The sequence below is a fragment of the Egretta garzetta genome, unplaced genomic scaffold, assembly GCF_000687185.1.
Source record: "Egretta garzetta isolate BGI_Z169 unplaced genomic scaffold, ASM68718v1 scaffold61, whole genome shotgun sequence".
NCBI lineage: Eukaryota > Metazoa > Chordata > Aves > Pelecaniformes > Ardeidae > Egretta > Egretta garzetta.
In genome coordinates, this window is record NW_009258620.1 from 1,333,665 (window position 1) to 1,357,050 (window position 23,386).

The window sequence follows — 23,386 nt, forward strand, 5'->3', positions numbered from 1 at the left end:
TTTTTTCTTTCCAGCAAGATTCTATGAACAGATACGGGGCCCTCAGTTCCCAGCACAAGATACTGAAGGTAAGGGAGGAGTCTGGCTTCACGTACTCGCCGTCCGCTGCCTGTTAAAGAGTGCTCCCTGGGAGGGGAGTTGGCGCTTTCGCCTGCCCGGGATGCCTAGGAGAGACCAAGGTTTTCCTGCGGCTGGGGGCAGCCCAGAGGGAGGGGACCCCGCGGCGGAGTCGGGGTCGATCCATGATCCTTCCTGGCTATTCAGGTTCATGGGAGTTTCCTATTTATTCTGCTGGGCTCTGTATCGGATTGCAGCCCTCACCTACACCTCGCTCAATGGGAGCCTTTGTGCAGTTTATCGCACAGGAGTTCTGTTGTTCAGCCGCGTTCTTTTCTGGGTCCCGTAGTGTGAAAATGGGCCTATTCATTGTAGCTTGTCCTTTGGGCTAATACCATGTATTCCAGCCCATGTAAGAGGCTTGCAGGGGGGTGGCTTATAGCATTTTGTGACTTATCATGTGCTCTACCTGAAGCATATCTTGACGTTAAAATTTGCTGCTGTTAGAGCAACTGTGGCTGATGATGGTGGCTTTTAAATGTTTTCATTTGGAGCATTGGCAGTGAAATGGCCATTTAATTCTGGGATGTAGAAAGAGGGCTGGGTTCCAGCAACCCTGAGCACCGCTGGGTTGTATTTCCTGAGCAGAGCTGGACCTCCAGCTGCCTGGCTGTCGGATTCAAACTTCAGGAAAAGGGAAGTACAGTTCTGTCTCTTGGGCATTATCCAGCACTGCGGATTCTGGGAACACTTCGCAATAGTAACGTTCCTCTTCATAGCAACTGCAGTCTGAGCAGAAGGCTCTGGTTTGCTTGTCTTAAGGGGGCAATGAGAGCGTTTCGTCTTGGCTCCCTTTTTCTTTCTTCCTTTTATTGGGGGCGGGGAAAAAAGAAGTCTTATTTTTTTAACTACATTTACAGCTGCTGAAAGACAGGGCAGCCCTTGGGATGGCAGCGTGGTAGATTTAAGCCCCCCTGCAAAAAAAAAAAAGCAATATTCAGCTCAACTTCTGGCTAGTTATGAGACTGAGTAACGCTTCTGTTACTGGAGCGCAGGTGAAAAATGTTCCCCGCTGGTACTGGCTTCCTTGGGAGGAGGATTGCTGCCAGCGGCAGCGTTACCTGGGAAGTAGATGTGTAACGCTGAACAGAAGCAACTAATTCTGTCCGGAGCGGGAGGTCCCAAATATGACGGAAGCCTTCCATGAAGCCACATCAGCGTGTCTGGCTTTGGTGTTCCTGGCCACTGCTGGTGTTCTGATCTGTATTGAAGTCCCCTCTGCCTGATCAGCGTCTGCAGCTGGCCCACGGGGCGAGGGGCTTGACTTTGTCCCAAACCAGCAGTTGCGGTAATTGCCTGTGTCTGGACTCCTGCTGGGGCCAGACTTCGTCTTACAGCTCCTTTCATCCTCCTGAGTGGACATTAACGTTTTTTGTTAAGGTCATTCGGCAGAGCGCGTCCTAGCAGTCACTGGAATAGGCAGGCAAGGAGGTGGGTGTCTTTAAACAGAAGATTTTTGACATGGACTTCCAGAAAGTGCCGAAACCTGGAAACTGGCAACGAGGTGCACCCTTCCTTTGCGTGTGAGCTAAGCATCCCGTTACCGATTCCATTTTGTGCAACGCTGTCTACAAAGCTGCCTTCTCCATCATGGCAGAAATACATGTGTTTGAAGTACTCTTACTTTCTGCTTTCTCTTCGCCTGCCCATTTCCCCAGGGACCTCAGTGGGATGGAGCTACTGCAGAGCTGATGGATTTGGGTGCTACGTGTTGCCTGAACAGCAAAGGGAAGGTGGGATGAGAGGACTTGCTGGCCTGGGTTCATACAGCTGAGTTGAAGGACTCCTGATTTTTTGAAGATTAGCTGTCTTCCTGAATGATACGATTTCCCCCGTGCTGGTTTTGGCTGGGATAGAGTTAATTTATTCCCCAGCAGCTAGCAGGAGGCTATGGTTTGGATTTGTGCTGAAAAGAGGGTCGCTGACACAGGGATGTTTTAGTTACTGCTGAGCAGGGCTTACACAGTCAAGTCCTTTGGCTCTTTGCGTGTGGGATGTAGAAGGGGCTGGGTTCCAGCAAACCCTGAGCGCTGCTGGGTTGTATTTCCCGAGCAGAACTGGACCTCCAGCTGCCCGGCTCTTGGATCCTCTCCCCCATCCCACAGCGGGGACGTGAGCACGTGGCCGTGTGGTGCTTAGTTGCTGGCTGTGGTTAAACCACGGCGCCCAGCGTTGGGCGTGATGGGTAGGGACACGGTGAAACGTCGTGACAGGGTGGTCTCCCTGTATTTCGGCACCCCCAGCTGCATTTGTACGTGATTTGCGCAACACTTGGGTGCTGTGTCTTGCAGTTTCTGCCTGCCTGAGTAAAACGGCGGTGTATCTGTGAGGTGGAGAAGGGAATGATGTTATGGTCGTCTGAGGGGCAGCTCCAGGCATGAGAGGTTCCTGGATGCCTCGGGGCTGTCGCCATGCCTGGCTTTGGTAGAACTGGCTGGCTCAGGAATGCTCTGCTTATGGTTAAGTTGCTTCTCGGAGCAATAATCACACACAGCATGTTCCAGACCTCCTGTCCTGCAACCACAATAAAACAGCATCTTCAGATGCCTCCTAAAGTTTGCGTGCATTGGTCACAGCCATCCTTAGAAAGCAGCTGAGAGTGAGGATGCTCCGTGTGCCTAACAAGCTGGACCGGTCCTCGGGTGCTTGGTGTGACCTTGGTCAAGGCAATTCTCTCTCTTCAGCTTCCTGCTGCTGTCGGAGGGTGAATATTCCCTCCTTTCTTCCTGACTGTGAGCGGTCTGGGAATAGATATTACGCACATCACTTGCCAGACAGAATGTGGGCTAGAAATTAATTGACCTGAGCTGACGAGGACTTAAAAATTCCTCCAATTACTGAGAGTTCCTTGTTAAAATCAATTCTCGCTCGCTAATGTTGGTGGCTTCTGGGGTGTTCAGTATCAAAATGATTTTAGGGATATGGTTCCTCTGCGGTGCTTTCTGCTGGTGGCTCTGATGAGAACTGTAAGTACTGAAGGTCTTTGAAAGCCAAAGCAGGAATCTTTTATTCTCTTTATTTTCCCTCCTGATCTTGTGATCTGATTAACCTGGCATCGTCTCTTCTCTTTGTTCTGCCTCTGGGACCCCTCGATCCCGATAGCTGTTCCCTCTGCATTGCCTGTATTTTTTGAAGCACAGTTATTTCTCTCCTTTTAGCGGAGGATAATTGCTTCAAGGGAGAATGCAAAGCAGATGCTTTGTTTTACTGGGTATAAATGCAGTCATGGATAGCATTTGGAGGTTTGGGTTTCTTAAAAAAAGATGATTTCTTGGTGGTTTTTTACAGCAAGGCTGATTGAACTTGGTGCCTGAGTCCTGAGGAGCTGTTGTGCGGCAGGGCCAGGGTTCACCTGCGAGCCAATCAATCTGCATACGTAATTGGTGTTGACAAACTGAGTGTGGAAGGACTCTCTAGGTTACCATGGGAACAAAAAAGGAGGTGAATTCTGGTTCAGTGGGTCTGAGCAAAAGGATGTCTCAGCATGTTTTGTTCTCGGACTCTGCAAGAGGGGAGGGGAGAACAGCTCTTCAACCCACTTCTAGCTGACGAATTCTTGGCCTGCCTGAAATAATCTGTGGTTTTGTGAGAGTCTTGTTGTCCTGGCGTTTTATGCCTGTGAGACCCATGTCACTGCAGGGAATGGGGGCTCTCTCCAGTCTCGCTATGGGAGAGGATGTGGTATAGGGTTGTCAGGCTCTGGAATGGGCTGCCCAGGGAGGTGGTGGAGTCCCCATCCCTGGAGGGATTTAAAAGAAGGGTAGATGAGGTGCTTAGGGACAGGGTTTAGTGGTGGGATGGCAGGGTTAGGTTAACAGTTGGACTTCATGATCTTAAAGGGCTTTTCCAACCTAGACGACTCTATGATTCTATGATCCTTGCAAAAGGTCTCCCTTCTGTTCTAGCAGCTTGGAACGGTGGGTGGGAGAACAGCCAGGCTGTCAGGAAGCCAACCAAGCAGAGAAAACAACGTTTAGGTGTCTGCGTGTCCTAAGTGACAGCAGTACCTGCACGCAGAAAGGCAATGGGACTTGGACCTTAGCCCGACCCACAGTGAACTACTCCTGTCATGCAGTGTGCAGACCGATGCTACGTGTGCCACGGAGGCTATCCTTGCAGGTAACGTCGTCCTTCAGCACGTCTGGGACTCTGGAACAGCCCTTGGATTTGTGCGGCGCTCTGCAGGCATTTGGGTTGATATCAGCAAATATTATCGCCCGCATTGCTCTCGCAGAGCGGGGTGTGCAGGGAGGTTGGGAAGGAACAGGAGTAGCTCTTGGCTGTGGCCCAGACTCTCCATCTCTTTTTCGGGCAGGAGTGGACTTGCCACCACGTTCTGCTTCCAGTTTAGTGGCCTCCAAGGAGACCTCGCAAACCATTTCACAAAGCGGAGTTTAACTGGCATTTCACATTCCTCCGGAACCACTGAACACAAAGAATATTTTACTCTATCTGGGATTTCTAGCTAGCTTACTGGAGGAACAAACATCTCTTCTGCCTCCCCAAGCAACTCGTTAAACAGAGGCACTTGAGTAGCACTTGGCAATAGCTAAATTACTCTTCTGCTTGTACTGACTCCTTGTCACTTCTTTTTGTATTCAGAACCAGCATGAAGATGTCAAGAAGCAGCTGCTTGACCTGCAGCTGCAGCACAACAGCTTGAAACTGGAACATCGTAAGGCACTGGAGACCCATAGCCAGAAATACGCCCAGCTGCAGCAGGAGAAGGACAGTGAAGTCACAAATTTGCAGGGTGAGTGTGATGGAGAGCTGTGAAAACACCAGGCAGAGAAAGGACTGAAGAACTGAGTTCAGGAGAGGACGATGTTTCTTGTACAGGCCCCCAAAAGGTCTACAAATACTGTAGGAACGCTTCTGTACGGCTGCGGGTGTGCAGCGCCCGAGCCCTTCCATAGCTCTGTTGGAGCGTTGTCCTACCTCAGGGTGGTGGTGCAGGAGCAGGTTAAACCTGGCCAGGTTTCCTGAGGCTGCATCGAGGGAGCTGAGAGATGCAGAGCAGGCGATGGAAGCTGTTAGGGTTCACGGGTGGTGTTTTTGGGTAGGAATACTCACCAAAAAAACCTCTGGCTGCCTGGGCTGGCAAACACGTTCATCAGGCTGCAACTGCATCGTCAGGGTGAGGTCGCAGAGGAGAGGAGCTTCCTTTTTTTATAGCCCCGTGGGGGACTGCGTGACCTTGGGTTTAGCCACACTCGGAGTTCTCTGGGGTTGAGAGACCCTTGCGCTGTTACACTGCATGGGGCATCCCTGGCTTCTGTCAACACCAGCACTTTCGTGGTGTTATTTTCAAAGCCTAATTGACTTCTGCTGGCTGCTTACTCTTACTGCGGCTGCTGCTTATCTTATTTGTGTAGAATTTGTGTAGAGCCAGGTAAGAGAACAAATTACTGTGCCAGATGCTGTTCGTATTCAGACTGTGAAACAGTCCACATCCCAAGGAGGTCACACTCCAAATGGGTGAGAGAATCCAAAAGTAAAAGGCATGAGGCTAAGGTAGAGGTACGTGTTTGTGGTTCCATGCTAGGCTGGGGCAGAAACCACAGCTTCATCCATCAAGTACCGCCTTGTCCTAGCCTTCCTCTGGTGGGTGAGTGTGACCAAGTTAGCAGAGATGCTTTTTGGGGCAGAGATAAAACACGGTGACATTTAGGTATCCCATCTATTTCCGTATACGTTTTCCACTTCTCTGTACACTTCTGATAGTGGAAACCAGGTTTTTTTTATACTGCTAGAATCCTGTAAATGCTCACATTTAAGCTTGGGAGCAAATTAAACATACTTTTTGTGATTAATGGTGTAGGTCTATAAAATGCATTTAATAGTGCAAGTATTGCAGAGAATGCCGATCCCTTTAATTCCCAAAGAGTAGTTTCTATTTAGTCTGCTGCCTAATTAGATCGTGGGGGTTTTAAGGTTCACATCTGTTCTTACTTAGATTAGGTCTGGGAGAGCGAAATCTGCTGATGTTCTGGTTTTTTTTTTTTTTCTCTGATCAACAAAGCTCTGGTATCTGATGAGCACTCCTGGGTTAGAAGGGGGGAATTGAGCACAAGCAAGCAAAACTGAAATATTTGCTTGTCTCTCTTGAAATATGCAGCCTCCAATGAAGTAAGAAAACGAATTTTCCAGAGGAAGGAGGATAACGATCAGAAAAACAATTAAAAGAGGGAAGCTAGTCAGAAGGTCGGCTTAAGGCTGAGATATTAATATGCTCTGTCCGTTTTCCCAGGCTACTGTTCACTTGGTACCATCTCTCCCCTGTGCTTTAAGCTCGAAGCTGGCTGGTAAATCTTCCCTTAAGTACTGGTAACCCTGCCGTACCAAGGAGCACGACGGTCTCGTGAGAGGTGGCAAAGAGAATGGGTAGCATTGCTAATGCCTCATTTTCTTTCCTTCTGTTCCTTCGGTACTGTCTATATATAACGTGCCCTCGGGAGACGCGTGTTGGAAGACGTGCCTCTGTCAGTGAGCGTAACGGAGAACAGAGGAGAGCTCTGAGCGGTGGGCATTGCTCAGGGCTGCTCAAATGGAACCGAGGGGGTTTTTGCTAGGTTCAATTGCAAAACCGAAACCCTCGCCCCAGGGATGCTGGGGGAAAGCAGAAGCCCTCTGGGAAGTATGAGGGATTGCTTTCGCGGGTGGAGCTGGGGTTGGTAGCTGCTCTTGGTAGTCCTGGTTGCTTTCCAGCTTCGGGGCAGCTCTCGGGGTTGGTGACGTAGGTACCTGCATGCGGAAGATGCTGGGATCTGGGGACGATGCAGCCGTGCCGCGTGACCTAACGGTTGCGATGCTGTTGGGGTATCTGTGCCCTGTTCCTGAAAATCCCTGCTTCTGGAAGTGGCTTTTGAATGCTCGTTAATGGGTTACGCATATGTGCTCAGATAGCTGAAGCCTCCTGGCCTTGTTAACCAGGGCCTGTTTAATCCTGTTTGCCTCCTCCCTCTACTCCAGGCCCTCTCCTGCTGCGTTATGAACTACTTTCTCCTCCGCTTTATAGGAACTGCAGTCTATTTATGCTGCATTTCACACCCCCAACGCAGCCCGTCCTCTGCCGTGCTCCCCCATGCTAATTCTGTACTCTACATTTTTCTTTTTTTTTTTTTTTTTTTTTTTTTTTCCCCCCCTCTTCACATGAGGGCACAGTCTGCTCTGAAGGCAGAGGGGTGGGTTTGATCTCTGAGCATCTGCGGGACATCAGGACCCTGTAGTTACAGCTGAGATTTTCCTCCCGTTGATACCAGTGGCAGAACTCCTGATGAGGTCGTTGGGACTGGGATTTCACATCTGCTGTGCTGGTGGCAGAGGAAGGACATACATGGCACAAAGGTTTTGATTTCCAGTTTCTGAATATGCTTTGAAGACCTAGGTGTTACTGAGGCATTGGCTCAGTGAAGTTGCAGGATTCTTTTGGGTAGGTCTCCCACACTTGAGATGCTTTTGGTTCTCTTGAAGGCTGGGGGCAATGTCGGTATTGCAGTCGGAGGTCTTAGCAGTAGCAGCCTAGTGCTGTCTGCCTAAAAACGCATCCCTTAGTCGCTGCTCCGTGCCAACACCCACAGCTGTGTGCACTTTCCGCACTCTGTGTACACAAGGTAATGTGGTTAAAGCTGTTCCAGCTGTAGTCCCACAGGACATAATTCCATATTTCCTTCTGCCTGCAGGAAAGACGGAGCCTTCTTTTCTCAGTTTGATGTTAACCTTCGCCGCAAGGCGAGAACGTGGCACCCAACCTCAATGGCAAAATATCCCGTCCCAGGAATGGATGTTATAAAAAAAAAAATAAAAATAAAATATATATATATCCCACTGTAATCAGAAATGCCTGTAATTTTGAGCTGAAACCTTGCGTGCGATTCAGCCTACAGCAAAGTGCCCATCCTATTTTGGGAAAAATCCCCATCCTTGTCCTGGTGGGTGCAACTACATTTGCAGAGAAATTCCAGTGCCTGCAGTTCTGGTGATATTTTAACAAAGCTTCAGGGTCCAAAATAAGGCTGACATTTTTTGACTTTGTCTTTCTCTTTACTGGGGGATGCACAATTCTATTCGAGGCAGTGAAGCATGAGTGCACTGTGTGTGTCCTGTCACTGAGGTACTTAGGGGTGTGCAAAGAGCTTGAAAGGAGCCCAGCCTGGGGGCTGCAAGGCACAAGCTTGCTGCTTAACAGCATGGAAATAAATGTGCCTGAGGACCAAGCTGTCCTGTGATCGCTTTCTGTAAGCAGGATGTGGGGTTTTCTGTTTGTACCGTCCTTTCTAGGGGCAGCTTCTCTTTGCAGTAGGAGGGAACCCCCTTGCTGGATCTGCTGCGGGTTCAGGAGACCTGACAGACCTCTCCTGTAGTTGTTTCTCAACTTTCCAGTTACCACAGGTAGGGACAGTGACCCCTGCCCACTGCTCTCCCTGCTATTCAGCTGCAATGGGTAAGGGAAATGAAGAGACAAATATCTTGCTCTGATCGCAAGCACAGCGAGAGCCTGACCCTGATAGCAACAGTTAGCGGGGACGCGCCGGAGAGGAGCTCCTGGGACGGGCACGCCGGAGAGGAGCTCCTGGGACGGGTGCTCCTGAGTGCCGAAAGGAATGATGACTGAGGTTGGCAGTGCGTTTGATTAGTCCCCAGCTAGTGCTTCACTGTAATCCCTGGGCTCGGAGAGATCTGTGAGGTCAAGAGGAATTTATGGGAAGGAAGAGAGACCCTAGACGTGCGAAAATAGCGCGCTCAAGCAAATTTCTTCTTCTCTTGCAGATACAGTCTTCAAACTCAGAGAAGAGAGCAAGCTTCTGCGGAAAGCCCACCAGGAGGTTCACTCTCAGCTCCTTAGCGCCCAGGTAACCAATGAGGGGACGTTTGTGGCCACGGGGGATGAGCTTTCGCTGGGGTCTGGGTACACCATCAGATATTCCCTAAATGATCTAGTTATCAACTGTATTCCAGCGTGGCGAGTGCCTGAAGCAGTGCTGGTAGGTGCTGGTAGTATCGATGCATTCTGTACAAGTAAAAATCTCCAGCCTGGAATCTGTGCCAGTAGCTGAAAATGTATGCTACACAGGTCACTGTGGCTGGAGTGAGCATGAACCAGCATATTCCCAACCCTGCAACACCTCCTGTCACCCACATCTCAAATACTTCCACCCGAGGTGGTGATGAATTGCCTCTGTTTATGCCTGTAAAATTAATTGCAGAGGGAAATGGCGATGCAGAGGTGCCTCGCCTAGCTTGCTGAGACTACAAATAGATAATCAGCAGCCCTGGGAACCCTTCTGAATCTCCCTGTGGAGCCTTTGTAGAGAGGGAAACCTATAAAAATTTGCAAAGAGCTATGTAAAAATGAAGTTAGCGTTCAGTAATAAAAGTGTTGGAGTGATGCTTTTGGAGGCTGGGGCAGATACGCAAGCGGTGTTGCCTTAAGAAAAGCATTTTTCTGCAGGGAAAAAAAAACCCCAAAAGTTTTGTTGATATGGTGGTGTGCTCACGCTATGGAGATGGTGTGAGCCTCTTCAGCACACTGGGAGTCCTGACCTCGCGGAATTCTGTTCAGGCAGCTGAAGCTGGGAGCTCCCAGATGACTCGAGAGAAGGGAGAAGGGGGATGCTGGGAGAAGTGGGAGGACTTAATGTCTCTACAGTGTCTGTCTGAGGCTCTCATGCTGAGCCAAGACAAGCAGCTTTGTAAACATGCTTTAAAAGTCACGTTGCAGTCTGAATTAGCCTTTTCTGTTGTTAATTAACAGCCTTCTGTCAAGCACTCCCCTGGATTATAGGATAAGCCCAGAAGCGAGGAGCTAGTTGTGGTTAGATGCTGTCGACAACCAATTCTTCCCCTGAACTGGATGCTGAACTTGGAACTAGAGGTGGGGGGCTTCATGGGTTTTGACTTCTACAAGATTGCTCTTGAGTCCCTGCAAAATCAAAGGGCCTAAGTGGCTCTGGGCATTGCAAACTCCACGGATAACTGGGTGCTCCAGGCAGGAAGCCCAGGTTGCTGACATCGCGGGCACTTGCCATTCGATAGCTCTTCGGCGGCTGTCAGATGTGGTTTGGGGGGGTCTCAGGTGGACCATCAGTGTATTTGACTTGCCTGCCTTCATAATGGTGACTTGCCACTGAACTGCTTTTTTACCCTCCTCCTCCTCCTCCACGTGGCTAAGGCGTTAGGATTCTCTGCAGCGATGCTGCCTGCCGAGTACTTGTTGGAAACTCGACAGAGACTTCGAGTCTCCGTAGGGGTCAGCAAGCCCGTACCAGGAATTGAAACAGCACGTGATTACAAGCTTCTCCAGTGCCCTTGGCATGTCTACATTCACACCTTCTGCTACCAAAATGCACCTGGGCCTTCAGTTTTAGTCCTCCTGACCAAACTCTCAAAGTAGCTGCCAATGTCACTCCTCTGTAGCTTGTTCTTGAGCAACATTAGGACCCAGTCAGCTCCCATCATCCAGGCCCCTGCCATCAACAGCTTGGGCCAGTGTCAGTTGATCAAAGCCCCTCTGTTTGCCACTAAATATTTCTACTTTTGCCTTGCTGAGCGCATTCGCGTCTGGCACACCGTGTAGGACGTTCAACAGGCTGCCCTTAAAACGCGATTTGACCAACTGCGCTGCATTAGAGAAAGCAGTCATCAGCTCAAGTGCATGAACTAGAGCATACCCTGAACTCTGTGAAAAAAGGCTTGGCTAGAGATGGCTGAGGCTGCAAAGTCAAGTGCTTGCAGAGTGGAAACCGTGGTGGCAGCTTTTGTGCTGCCAGTCCGAAGTTTTGGCCCCTTCAGTGTTGTGATCCATGGGAAAAGTAGTTTGCAAGAACTGGTGCGCTCTCGTTTCTTGCCAAAATTAAGAGTGAGCAAGAGTAAAAGGATTTGCCCTGGCTGTGGGAGACGGGGCTCAGCTCCGTGCTCTAAATGTCCTAGACAGCCATGTAGCAGAGCTGTGCTCCATCTGTCTGGCTGCTATTTCTGGCTGTTAGGGAAGTGGTGGCGGTTGATCCCAATGATTTCACGAAATACTTCGGATCTTTTTGACAATGAGCCTAGTGTTAAAGTTTGCTGTTCAGTTTTCTGATCGGCCCTTTATAGCGTCTAATCGGCGTTCCATAACGCAAAGGTGAATGGGATTGCGTTTGCCTTCCGTGGGGCGAGGTGCCATGTGCTAGAGCAGACACCCACAACGACTCCCAGCTGCTTCATCGGTGCTGCAGCGTCGATTTGCGCTGAACGTCCCGTTGCTGATCCTCCTTCCTTCTGGCAGGTGAAAGCTTAGAGGAGGAATTTGCCGTTCTAGGTGACGGGTTCATTTCCCAAGGACTCAAACCCATTTCGCAAGCCCTAGCCACATCCTGAGCCCGCAGTAGCCGTGCTATCAGTTGGTCTGCCAGGTGAACGGAGGCGCCAAGCGCTGAATGCGCAGCTTGCTGTGACGGGCTGCAAACAGCGTGGGCCAGTCTGTGCAGTCAGGCTGCTCTAAAGCTTCCTCCCCTCTGGGCTGACCACCTTAAGAGGCTTTGATGGGTACAAGTTTTGCTTTCATCTCGCCTGTTCCGCGTGGAATCGGTCTCCTACTAGCCGGGGCTATGTCCCATGAGCTGTTCTTGGCTTCCTTTTCCTTTCCCCATTCCTTTTATGTTAGCTTTGCTGAGCCGGTTTGGTTTGTTTTTTTTTAATGTTAATTTTAAGGTCAAATTTCAGGAGGAAGAACTGAAATCAACAGAGCCTGCTCAGGAATTAATTTCCTGCTAAACTTCCCTTGCTGCTTGGAAGCTTTCCTGCTCTGTTCAGTCCCTAATTTGGTCCCTTTCCAGGTACCCTGGCAAGCATAGGAAAATCTCTCTTCCCTCGCTTTCCTATAAATAGCTGGGGTAAGAGTGGGGGGAGCTTTTCCCGAGTAGCTTTTTCAAGCCCTACTTTTCAGGGTTGGAGGTGGAAGAAATAAGTTGCAGTAGAGAGAGAGGAGCGGTGCGTTTGCTTAACAGTCCAGGGGGATCAATTTTCATTCGTCTTGTGAAGTAAATTGAGTTGTCGGGTGGGATTATGCCAATTATTGTTGGCCCCGCTGAGACGAACGCATCCATGGAGAAATGCCTCCCCAGGAAGGAAAAAAGCTGACCTCAAAGGTACGTGTGTGTAAGGTGGGAGGAGAGGGAGTCACAGGGCCTAACCAGACCCAGGATACAACTCTTGTGCCAAGGCAGGAGTTTTGTCAGTGGCTCATGTGCTAAATAGCATTGGTCAAAGAATCGGCGGCGTGGCTCAGCACTTCCAGGGTAAAATTGTGCAATAAAATAAGACACAAGACTGGCAAATGGGGAATGCAGAATATCCATGACATCTGGAGGGAAAGCTCCAAGCTTGGGCTTGCCATTAATGGTTGTGGATGGTCTCCAGCCTTTCATAGATATAAAATCTCTCTCTTCTTTAGTAGTGTATCTGTGCTGAACAGCCAGCCATAAAAGTGACTGTTGTCGGTAAGGAGTTGTTTAACTCTGTTACTGTGTGAGGTTTCTCCGTACCCTTGTTGTCCCCTCAGGCCCAGATGGAAGAGTTCAGGCAGCTCAGGGAAGCCTGGCAGAAAATGCCAAGCTTCAAAGGAGGAGGAGCCGGGAAGGGGCAGCAGCAGTTCCAGCTGCTGAAGGAGCAGCCCCTGCCCCCAGCCAACAGCCAGCTGCAGCTCCTGCGGCAGAAGGTAAGGTACTCCAGGGAAGAGGATGCTTCTGCAGGGCTTCTCTGGGTTTTCGGCCCGGGGCTTTGAACTGGAGAGAACTGAGCTTGTTCCTCCAGTTTGCTCTTGTCCTTTCTTCCTTGCAGGCTTTTCCAGTCAATCAGGAGAACCACCCCGTCGGGAACCTGCTGGCATCCCAAGTCTCTGGGGTTCAGAAGCAGGCGGATGGCCCTCTGCCGCCGGGCCAGAACTTGTACAGCAACGACGGCCCGAGGCCACAGGCTAATGTCCTTTTTACCCACCCAGCCCCACTGCAAGGTGCCAATTCACTGCCAGAAGCTATGCCAGCCTGGCCAGCAAGGCGTGGGGATGGCCACGTCATCCGATTCACCCGGACCATGAACAGTCTACCAAACGGGAACCCGGTAACTTCTGCCCACCTGATGCTTCTTTTGTGTAGCCCTTGCTTTTGAAGCTCAAAACTATGATATTTTAATGACGTGCATATGTGCACTCCGCTTCCCTGATGTGGAAACCGTCCTGGCCTCAAGTTTCAGGCTCCTGTACACTTCGAAGTTGTGGTTTAGTGGCTGGGCTCAGACGAGCGGGCTGGGGTTCTTGTTCTGGATCTGCAAATAGTAGATCATAAAAGCAGCTCCCTTGCCTCCTGGGGTGATTGAGAGCGAGCTTATAGAAAGAAAACCTCTAAAAAAATAACAATAATTGCGGTGTGGTTAGTCTATAAATTACAGTAACAATTGTAATGGCAAAATGTATGTGTGGTTTTGAGGTGGCTGTGTCGTTCCTCTTGTTTTGGAGATTCACCTACCCAAGGCTAGCTTGGGCCACATAGGATCCAAATTGTTTCCTCTTGTCCGTGTGGAAGGAGGAGAACCTCCCTTACAGCAGGCTAGCTGGGCAGGACTGTAGATTTGTCCTGGAGCACTTCTGAATCTGGTGTTCTTTGACAAAGGATTTTTCTGGTCCATAAGCCTGCCCAAATGCGAGGGAGATCTGCAGGTATCTGATAAGATTAGGAGCTTGTCTATATCCTTGTGTATGTTGAGTGTCCATGCGTCTTCTCTGCAGGATCTGAAGATGGTGATGCGCATTCAGGTGAAGAGCAATGAGGAAAGCCAGGCTCCTGGATTGTCGCTGTCTGATCTGAAACAACCCTCTGCAGCAGAAAAAGCTCAGATGCCGGACAGCCAGCACTCTACGGGGAGCAAGCAGGGGCAAATGCAAAGGTTGGTGAAACAACACTCCCTTCTACTCTCAAGGTTAAGGCTCAAAGGTACCGTACGGGCTGGTCCCTGGTTTCTCTCTTCTTGTGTTTATTGTGGTTTCTACTTGAAAGATGGTTGAAGAAAGTGTTAGTTGTTGGTCCCGCTGTCATCTCGCTCCTGTAACGGAATGTCGCTGCCAGGTCTGTAGCTCAGCTGAAGCAGAAGACGAGGCATGCTGCAGGCAGCGTTGTGTGATCGAATGCGCAGCCTGCTGTGGGTGCTGTGCTGGGGGAAAAAAAAAATTTAAAAAAGGTTTTTAAGTTATTGGTGCATGCTCTGTAGACCGCCTTTGTATTTGAACCGTTTGGTAAAGCGTTTGTGCGGGGAGGAGAGAGAAAGAGGAGTAACTGCTGAGTGAGATTGGATCAGCATGGATTTCCTGCTGGCCAGAGGAGAGGGTGGGATGGGAGTCTGAGCTGACTGCAAGAAATCTCCTCCCTCTCAGTGATGGTGACTTAAATATCCGGCTTTGTTCAGCAAACTGAAGACATTCTGCATGATAGAAGTGACCCATCTGCAGCAGCAAGGGTGGCTAAAAATTCCTTCAGTTCCTATAAATAAGAGGCCTTAAGTTGTTTATTAGAGCTGCAACTTGCTCTTTTTTTTTCCCCACTAATTAATCAGTTATCTGCCAAGCTCTGCAGGAACAACCAGACACTGAAGATCTGAAAGCTTATCTCCAAGGTTATATGGTAATCTAGAAGCAGCAGGTGACCAGCCCCAGTTAGGCACTAGTGTTTTTTCTGGTTTTGCTTCTAGGGCAAAGACAAATTCCCAAACTCTGTATTCTCTCTTTGGTGTTTTGCTTCCTCCCAGGGAATGGAGCTTGGGTTCCTGTTGCCAGTGCGCTTCCGAGGTACGCTAGGGATTTTTCCTTCCCAGAGCCTGATTAGAACATGAGAAGTCAGACAGGTCTGAGACCTGTGATCCCGAAACCATGGGTTTTATCCAGAATATGGGGTAAAGCAGTTTACAGTGATAGTTTATGCCAGAGATGAGGACCCAGACAGAACCCATCAGACAGTCCAGACTTTGTCCTGTCTGCGTTACTGTAAAGCTGCACTTGAGGTGATGTAGTTTATATCAACTTCAGCTTCACCTGGAGAAGCCCAACCAATTCAACCATGTCAATACAAGGATCAGGGTTTACGATAAAAGACTTAGAACTGGTACAATCTTCTGAGCTTAGCTGGAACCCTGGTATTAAAATTCCCTGCAGCTTGGGACTGTTGCTCGTATCGGACATCCTCAGCACAACGTGTTCTCTAGGCTTGTTCTTGGGGTAAATGGGAGAGGGGAGAGCTCTGGGGAGGGGAGTCCGTTGGAAAGGGCAGGGGTTTGGAGAACGGTGTGAACCATTTTCATGCAGGTAACAGAATGGATAATTCCTACAGTCTGTTACTTGTGTTGCTGTGGTACCTGGGAGTCTGGTCAGGGGCTAGGATCCTGTGGTACTGGATGCTGTACAGGCACAGGGGAAACTGTTTACTGTCTGAGCAGCACTCGCAGAAGACCAGTCTGTTTTGCAAAAGGAAGAAAATGTCTTTCTGAGGCTGCGATTCATCAAAGTCTGGCCATAAGCCAAAAACTGACTCTGAAAATAGTGCTTCCTCATTTAACTTATTTATCCCTTATATGTGTCCAGGTCATATCTGCTCGGTTTACTGGAGCAAACACAGTTTAATTTCTGTTTTATCTGTAGAGGAGACTTCTGGATTTCATTCTAAACTCAGGCTGATCCTACCCATTCTTCTCTGCCATTTTTGTTTGTTCCCTTAACCTGTGATCTTCCCAGGTTGGAGATTGTGCTTTGCGTATTTCTTCAATGGGCAACGTCCTCCCCAAACTGCTTTGGTAGGTAACGTCTGCACGGACACGCAGGGTAACAGCAGAGAGGGTTATTCTGCCGTTTTGCAGGGAGGGACTTGTGTAGGTGTGGCTGAAGGCGAGGGGTGAAGCTGTGATGGCAGAATGGCCTTTCCTCAGCTATGTAGAGCCTGGAGAGGTTACAGTCGCTACTCTGTGAAATATCAAAAGCAAATATTGGATTTGTTTGGCAAATGATTCCTGCAAGGACTGAGATCGTGGTATGTTTGTTGTGCTTTTCTTTTCCTGGGTCTATCATCAAGAAACTACTGGGCAGCTGGAGGCTGTTGTTTACACTGCATGAGACTTGTGATAAGGAGTGCATAAACCAACTTTCCCCGGAAGGTGTCAATGCCAAGAACAATATCAAACCGCAGCAGAGTACAAACGAGGCCACGCATCCAACGCCAAGAACTGTTGCGTTGGGTGGCTGAGACCAGCAGATTCCAGATGACCTCTTGGTGGCCAATTTGCATTTTGATGGGTTTGTAATGGGGAAATCTGAGCTGAAGGCTGGGTTATGATTTTTCTTACTGAAGGTTCTGTGTGGTGGTAGTACACTGGCTTTAAAAAGCTGCTAAAGCGAAGGCCGCTTGTCCTTTCTCAGCAGTTAAAAACTTAAATGTCTTGAGGAGACTTTTAAATCTCAGCTGGCTCATGTAGCAGGGCTGGACCAAGCAATTATCCTGCTTGAAACTGGTGGTAACTTAGGTTAAAAGTTTTTGTTTCAGTCACTTTTGAGAGTCCCTATTACGAGGATTTCATTCCTTTCTTTACCCTTCTTTGTTTCTGAAGGTGTGCCTGAGTAAGGATATTTGGGAAGAAAACATTCCTTGTGAGACAGCCCTGCCGTCCGGGCTTTTCAGGGGTTCACTCAAACTAATATGAGGACTTCTATTTCTTCTCTGACCCCCAATTCATTTCCACGCGGTGGAACGTGTTACTCTGCTAAGTACTCTGCCGCTGAGCCCCTGGATGGGTGCCCGCGTGAGCTGTGCTGTCGTGACAGGCGGAGAAGCATTAATGAAAAACGTGTTGCATTTGGCGTGTACCTTGATATCAAGTACTTGTCCATCTGAGGCATTTCTGTTAAGAAGGAAGCAGACGTAGATACGGATGTAGACATCGGGAGAAGGGTGTTTGAGGTGGAACCATGGCAGAGGAAGGAACTCCTGACTCTGGCTGCCTGGAAGGGGTTGCCTGAACTCTCGCAGATAGACCTTGTATGAATAATTGATTTTTCGTGTCAGTAGATGGATGAACACATTTGGGGGGGGGATGGTAGGTAAAGCAGTAAATCATACTGGAACGTGGCTTCCCTCGCTGAATGAAGAAACAAAACACTTTTTCTTATGTTTACCTAAAAAAAAAAAACCAAAACCCAAACAATATGTGAATGTTTCCTTTCAGCTAGTTCTGTTCTGACTGCTTGGGTTTGTACAGGGGGCAGATGCACGCTATGGCAGAGTTTTATAAATAGATGCTGGTTAAAGTACACATCCCAGCTGCAAAGCTAGGTAAAGAGCTTTTGCTTTAAAAAAAAAAATAAATCAGGCAACGGAAACTGTCAATTTTGTATTGCAGCTTTCCTGTTTATTTGGAAATGTTTTTTTTTTTTTCTCCTTATAGGCCAAAATTCTACAGTTTTACTTTAGTAGCGACTTCATTTTAAATTAACTTGGAATGATAAAGAGGACTTATGTCCTTTGAAAAACTTAGATTTGTATATTTGGGTGCGAGTGAGGCATGAGTACGTATCTGTTTAGAATTGGAGTTTATTGCTCTGTGGATTTATTGTATAATATGAATAATATTGAAGCAGTTCTACAATAAATTGCATTTATAAAGCTTAACTTATTTTTGTACTTTTGTAGCTTATGAAATGTTTCAAGCAGATACCACAGTAACTAATGCAATCTGCTAGTTTTTCCAAGAAGTTAAAATAGGACAAACTTCTGCATGTGTTAGATTTATTTTTTTTTCTCTGCTTGCTATTATGAAATAGCTTTCTGAAGTATCTCTTGGTATACGCTGAGGCAGGAGGGGTCTGTTTTGTTTCGTACCGTTGTTGCAGCTGGAAAGACATAGTCAACAAAGTGAATGCCCGGATGGATGAAGACGCAGCACGCGGTTACCCAAAGAGCCTTCGTCTTGATCCCAAGCCTGGGCAGGAGGTGCAGAAAGGCAGCCCAGAGCCACCCAAGCAGAAGAGAGGGGAAGAGCATCAAAGACCTGATCAGGAAGGCGAGAAGGAAAGGGCAGATCATGAGGAACTCGAAATGGGTATGGTTTCCCTAATCCTATGCTGTACAGGACTAATTTATTGCTCATCAAGGTGGGGAGTGAGAAAAGCTTTCTGCTTGTATTAAAGGAAAACCTTAAAACTCTTGGAAAAAAAATCCTTGTGCTTTTATTGTCCTTGGTCAAATAAAAAGCCCGGGCAGTCTTCCATTTTTGTTCGCTGTTGTCCTGCATCCACACACGTTTCCAAGGTAGTGGACTCAAAAATCTGTGTAAGTTAAGTCAAGTCTTCTTTCTTTCCTGTGGCAGCGATGGGGAAAATATTGCTGTGTTTTGCAAGACTTGATCTCAGTCTCCCATAGGAATTGATATATTTTTTTTAGAAGTGGGTTTTCTAGCTTACTTGGGGCAGAAGATTTCCCAACTGTCCTTAAGGGGCTAAAAGCAAATAAATTCAAGGGCAGGTAGCTGTGATTGTCAGTCAGCCAACAGAGCACCTACAGCTATTTTAAAGCCTAGTAAGTAATTGCATTTGGGCAATTGGAGGCCAGCTCTCAGAACAGCTTGTTGGGATTCCTTGGTCTTCTGGTTCGGATCTGTTGAGCCCCCTGTGCACTGACTTACTCGGCTAATAACAGGTTGGGAGAAATATTTGACTTGGTGTAAAGGTCATCGTCGCACCATAAAACTAACAAACGAATAATCCATTAGATTGTGTGTGGAGGGCAGAATCTTTTCTTTGCCTTGTTTTCCAGGTGAGGTGTATGAATTGGCCTGTAGTGGTAATCGCATGTGAGTGGCAAAATGAGGGAACAATTAAATAACTATTTGTGTTGTGTGAAACAACAGAAAACAGCTGTGAAATGATTAGACCTTTCCAGAATTATAGTAGGTGGGCAGGGGCTTGGAGCACTTCCATAGGTCCAGTAACGAAGGGAAGGTTGACTTAATTGCAGCTGTAAGCCTACAAGGATGAGGGAAGCTAAAAACTTCCTTTGGAAGCAAATTGAGACATCAAAAATGTCTTACAGTAAGGCAGTCGGGCCACGGAGCGATGAAATGGGCTTTTGAGCAGAGGTGTCCAGTCTGAGAATCTGCGCAGAGATGCTCTGCTGTGCTCAGGGGGCCAGGATGTGCAGTGCCAACACTTTGTAAACACATTTCTCTTACATGCAGGGAAATAACCGCTAAGATCTGGAAGTTACTTTTGTCAAAGAGACACTGAACTGTGGATATGACTAATGCTGATTCTTTATGTTGCTGGGTTGAGGTAGAATGACTAAGGTGGCTTTTCACGCAGCTGATTTTTTTTTTTTTTTTTTTTTTTTTTTTTTTTTTTTTTTTTTTTTTTTTTCTTCTTCCTGCTGTCTTGAATGCAGTAAGGCAGGGAAGCTGGGAGCTGAGACTCCTGCGACGATCTCATTTGAAATGCTGGCTTGTATCCTATTAAATGCTATAAAGAAGGTCTCAGCTTGGTTTCTTGACAGTAGATTTTTGGCTCTGGATTTGTGATGGAGTGATGTCATGGGGCAGAGATGAAGGTCAGTGGTTCTAACTGAGTCTTGGATCAAAAGGCTGAAGTCACCCAAGGTGGGCGATTTCCTCCTGAGCTTTTGGCTCCATTCACTCTGTGCAGGGCAAGTCCTCCCTTCCAGAAGAGCAATGGATGGGCACAGCTACATCTGCCTACAGATGCCCATTTGGAGAGGAGGTTTGCTATCCCTGCTCTTTCCCACAGCTGTGTTTTGCTGCTATTTCGTGTTTTGCTGACCTGATTTTTCAGCAAGTCCCCTTAGAGGAGCTGCACTAGTTGGCTCACATCAAAGTGAATTCTACCCTGAAAGGAAAAGGTCTCGTGGCAGGTACAAGGGAGCGTGAGGACCAATAGCCCTTGACATCTGTGTCCTACTTGGAATTAGCAACCAACAATGCCCTGGCCATGCTGCTGTCCAGGTGAGAACGCTGCTGTCTCACAGGCTCCTTAATGTTTTGGGGAGAAGCACTCGGCCCTTGGCGATGGCAGAGTGGTGAGTGCCAGAGCTAGGACTTGTCAGAGCCACATCCAGTGCAGGGCGAGGATTAGGCCTTTACTTAGTTGAAAGCAAAGGCTATATTTTTAAAAGGCTGCATTTTTCTCTCGTTATCACTCTCCTCCTGCCCTACGTGACACGGGGAGCCTGGCTGTTGTTCTGATGCCATCTTGTCAGCAGCAGTGTGCCAACAAAGGGAAGGTGGCGCTGACCTGCTGTGGTCTAGCTCAGCTCCCAGTGATCACAGAATCACCGAATGGCAAGGGTTGGAAAGGACCTCAGGAGCTCACCCAGTCCAACCCCCCTTGCTAAAGCAGGTTCTCCTAGAGCATGTTACACAGGACTTTGTCCAGGCGGGCTTTGAGTATCTCCAGAGGAGGAGACTCCACAGCCCCCCTGGGCAGCCTGGGCCAGGGCTCGAGCACCCTCAAAGTCAAGAAGTTTTTCCTCATATTCAACCGAAACCTCTTATGTTTCAGTTTGTGCCCATTGCCCCTTGTCCTGGTGCTGGGCACCACTGAGAACAGTCTGGCTCCATCCTCGTGACACCCACCCTTAAGATATTTGTAACACTTAATGAGATCCCCTCTCAGCCTTCTCTTCTTCAGGCTGAACAAGCCCAGCTCCCCCAGCCTTTCCTCATAGGGGAGATGCTCCAGTCCCTTTATCATCCTAGTTGCTCTCCTCTGAACTCTTTCTAGGATGGTCTGACTGGTGGTGTGGCTGGATCGCTGTTATAGATACTGCCCAGACTTAGCAGTGGCATGAGAGGAAGGTGCATCTTAATCTTGGTTAGGGGCTGACTTCAGAGCTGTTTTTTGTCTTTGTATCATATGTGCTATTCAGTAAGTTAGGGGCATGCTTCAACACGTGCTTGTGCCCCCGCCTTGGGGACAAGGAGGCAGTCTTGGCAGCCATCGGAGCATAGTGCTGCTTTGCCCGGAACTCTTGCAAATGGCACTGAAGAAGCATTCCCCTGAAAACACACGCAGAGCGTTGTCTGCCTCAGCCTGCAGGCAGGTTGAGACAAATCCCCGCTTGGCATAGAGTTAATACAGCTGCTCCCCAGCAGTGGGAATGTTAACTGGTGACACTGGCTTTTGGGAGGGTACGCTGGTAACTGTCCCTTTTCCTTGCAGATGCAGGAGTGATTGAAAGAGAGGAGAACTTGCATTCTCAGAAAGAGACTGTTGTCCAGGAACCAATGGTAAGTAATGCTGTCACCTGGATGCAGCCCTAGCTCTGACTAAGAATCCAGTTGTCCCACTTAAATCGATGCTTTCCCAGAAGTAACATAATGCAAATGATACTGATAACCTGCAACTCCAAACTGCTTGGTTCTGGAGGGATTCAGAGGGATAACAAAGCTGGGGTTTTCGTTTTTAGAACCACTAACATGCTTGAAGAGATGTGCGACTGAAATGCTACAAGCCAGCACATCCTGCTTGCTGGTGAAGGCAGGCTCACCTTGGCCTCTGTCTCCCAAGGGAATATCCTGCCAGGTATTCACAAGAGGCTTTTCTTGTCCAGATGCCAGATGATGCTGCAGATCCTGCCCAGGATCCCAACAACCAAGGTGAGGATGAGTTTGAGGAAGCTGAGCTGGAGAGACCTGACTTTGAAGAGAAGGTGGGAGGTTTGGAGAAGTTCAAGGAGCCCAGCGTGAAAGAAGAGTCTAAGGAGAAGCCACTGAAGGTGACTGACATGAGGGCAACCGGCAGGGGCCGGGGAGAGATCCCCAGCTATGAATGTGGGGAGGCAGAGAGCTTAAGGACTCAAAGGAAAACATCATGTTCCTGGGTGGATCCATAGTCCCACTTCAGGGATATGGCAGGCAGGAGAAACCTGGTTCTGAGAATGAGTGGGTTGGTCAGTTGTTCTGGCCCTGTCCTCTCTGCTTGTTGAAGTCAGCTCCTAGCATCTGCAGCACCTTTGTGGCTGGAGAGACCTTGCAAAGGAGATCACTCCACAGCTATTACTGCAGAGGTGCTGTAGCTTTTCAAGCACTTGAGAGGCCCAAACCAGATGATAACACGGGCCTGTGCTCGGGGTCTGGTCCGAGCAGGCATCGCTGTTCCTGGGATGGGTATGCAACAGGCTCTTGGCAGCAGTGACAACGCCTGAGAACTCTGCCTCCTCATTTGCCTGCTTGCAGATGGAATCAATTTATTCTGCAAAGTGCTGGTTGCTGTCTGAAGCCAGACTCTGCATCAGGGAAATGTTAGCTTGTTTTGACAAGCAGCTGAGTGTTGCTTGTTTTAAAAAAGGAGTGTTTTATCTGTCAGGCTCTAAAATCATGATTAATAGTGAGGTTTAAAAAAAAAAAAAAAAAAAAGAAATCCAGGCCAATGAAATCAAACAAGAAAGATGCTGGCACCAACAGAGCAACACCTCCTTAAGATTAGTGAAAATGTGGAAAGGATTAGCGACATAAATACCTGACTTTCAGATAGGGCTGGGCTGGGCTCCCTAAAGCTCTGCCCTGAATAACTTGTGGATTCCCTGCAGTCCTGGGACTTGCTGCAACAGCAGCGTGTGCAAGGGCCCTGGCCCTGGGACCCTCCTGCTGCTGGAGAGGCACCTCTCTCCACACTGGAAGGAGCTGGGCAGTTACTGCCAGCAGGTGGGAAGAGAGACTGGGGGGAGGAAGTTTCAGATGGAGTTTGGGTTGCCTTATTGTCTCTCTGCTGCCCCCTGATTCCTGATCTGTAGCCCAGTCTTCCGGACCTGGAGCTGTAATGCCGGAGAGCTGTATCCCTAGCAGGGAATGGAAGTAGGCTGGGGCACTGTCAACAGTGTCCGACTTTCTGTATTTTTCAGGATGCTGGCAGACCCGCCAAGCCCAGGGAAGACCCAATGGATGACTATCAAGAAGATCAGGAGCAAGACAGGAGCTGAGTGTGACTCAGCTTTTAGGCCACCAGATGTGAGCACTGACTTCAGTTTTGTCTCTGCCTGGTCAGTGAGGTGGGTCTCCAGAACAAACCTGGAGCCCACTTACCTCTGCTCCCTTTTCTTTTTCTGGTGTTCAGAGTACCACTTACGCTCTGTCTCCCCCTCCTCATTTCTTTCTGCATCAGCCTGCAGCATTTGAGCTGTGAGACGCTTACCAAACAGCAGCTGGGGTGAATTAGAAGCTGTGCTGGTGCAGCTAGGCAAGATCAATATGTGTT

The 23,386-nt window shown here is 48.6% G+C and overlaps 1 protein-coding gene across 1 annotated transcript in view; it reads left to right on the forward strand.

The window, feature by feature from the left end:
- LOC104134570 (Golgi integral membrane protein 4) overlaps nt 1-23,111 on the forward strand; it is a 34,709-nt gene extending 11,598 nt beyond the window's left edge. The window contains exons 4-13 of the mRNA XM_035903582.1: nt 15-68; nt 4,720-4,870; nt 8,887-8,969; nt 12,659-12,814; nt 12,937-13,215; nt 13,880-14,037; nt 18,017-18,225; nt 21,353-21,420; nt 21,744-21,908; nt 23,034-23,111. Of these exons, the coding sequence (XP_035759475.1) occupies nt 15-68; nt 4,720-4,870; nt 8,887-8,969; nt 12,659-12,814; nt 12,937-13,215; nt 13,880-14,037; nt 18,017-18,225; nt 21,353-21,420; nt 21,744-21,908; nt 23,034-23,111 (1,401 nt within the window). The remainder of the gene's footprint in view (nt 1-14; nt 69-4,719; nt 4,871-8,886; nt 8,970-12,658; nt 12,815-12,936; nt 13,216-13,879; nt 14,038-18,016; nt 18,226-21,352; nt 21,421-21,743; nt 21,909-23,033) is intronic.
- Nucleotides 23,112-23,386: the final 275 nt, after the last annotated feature.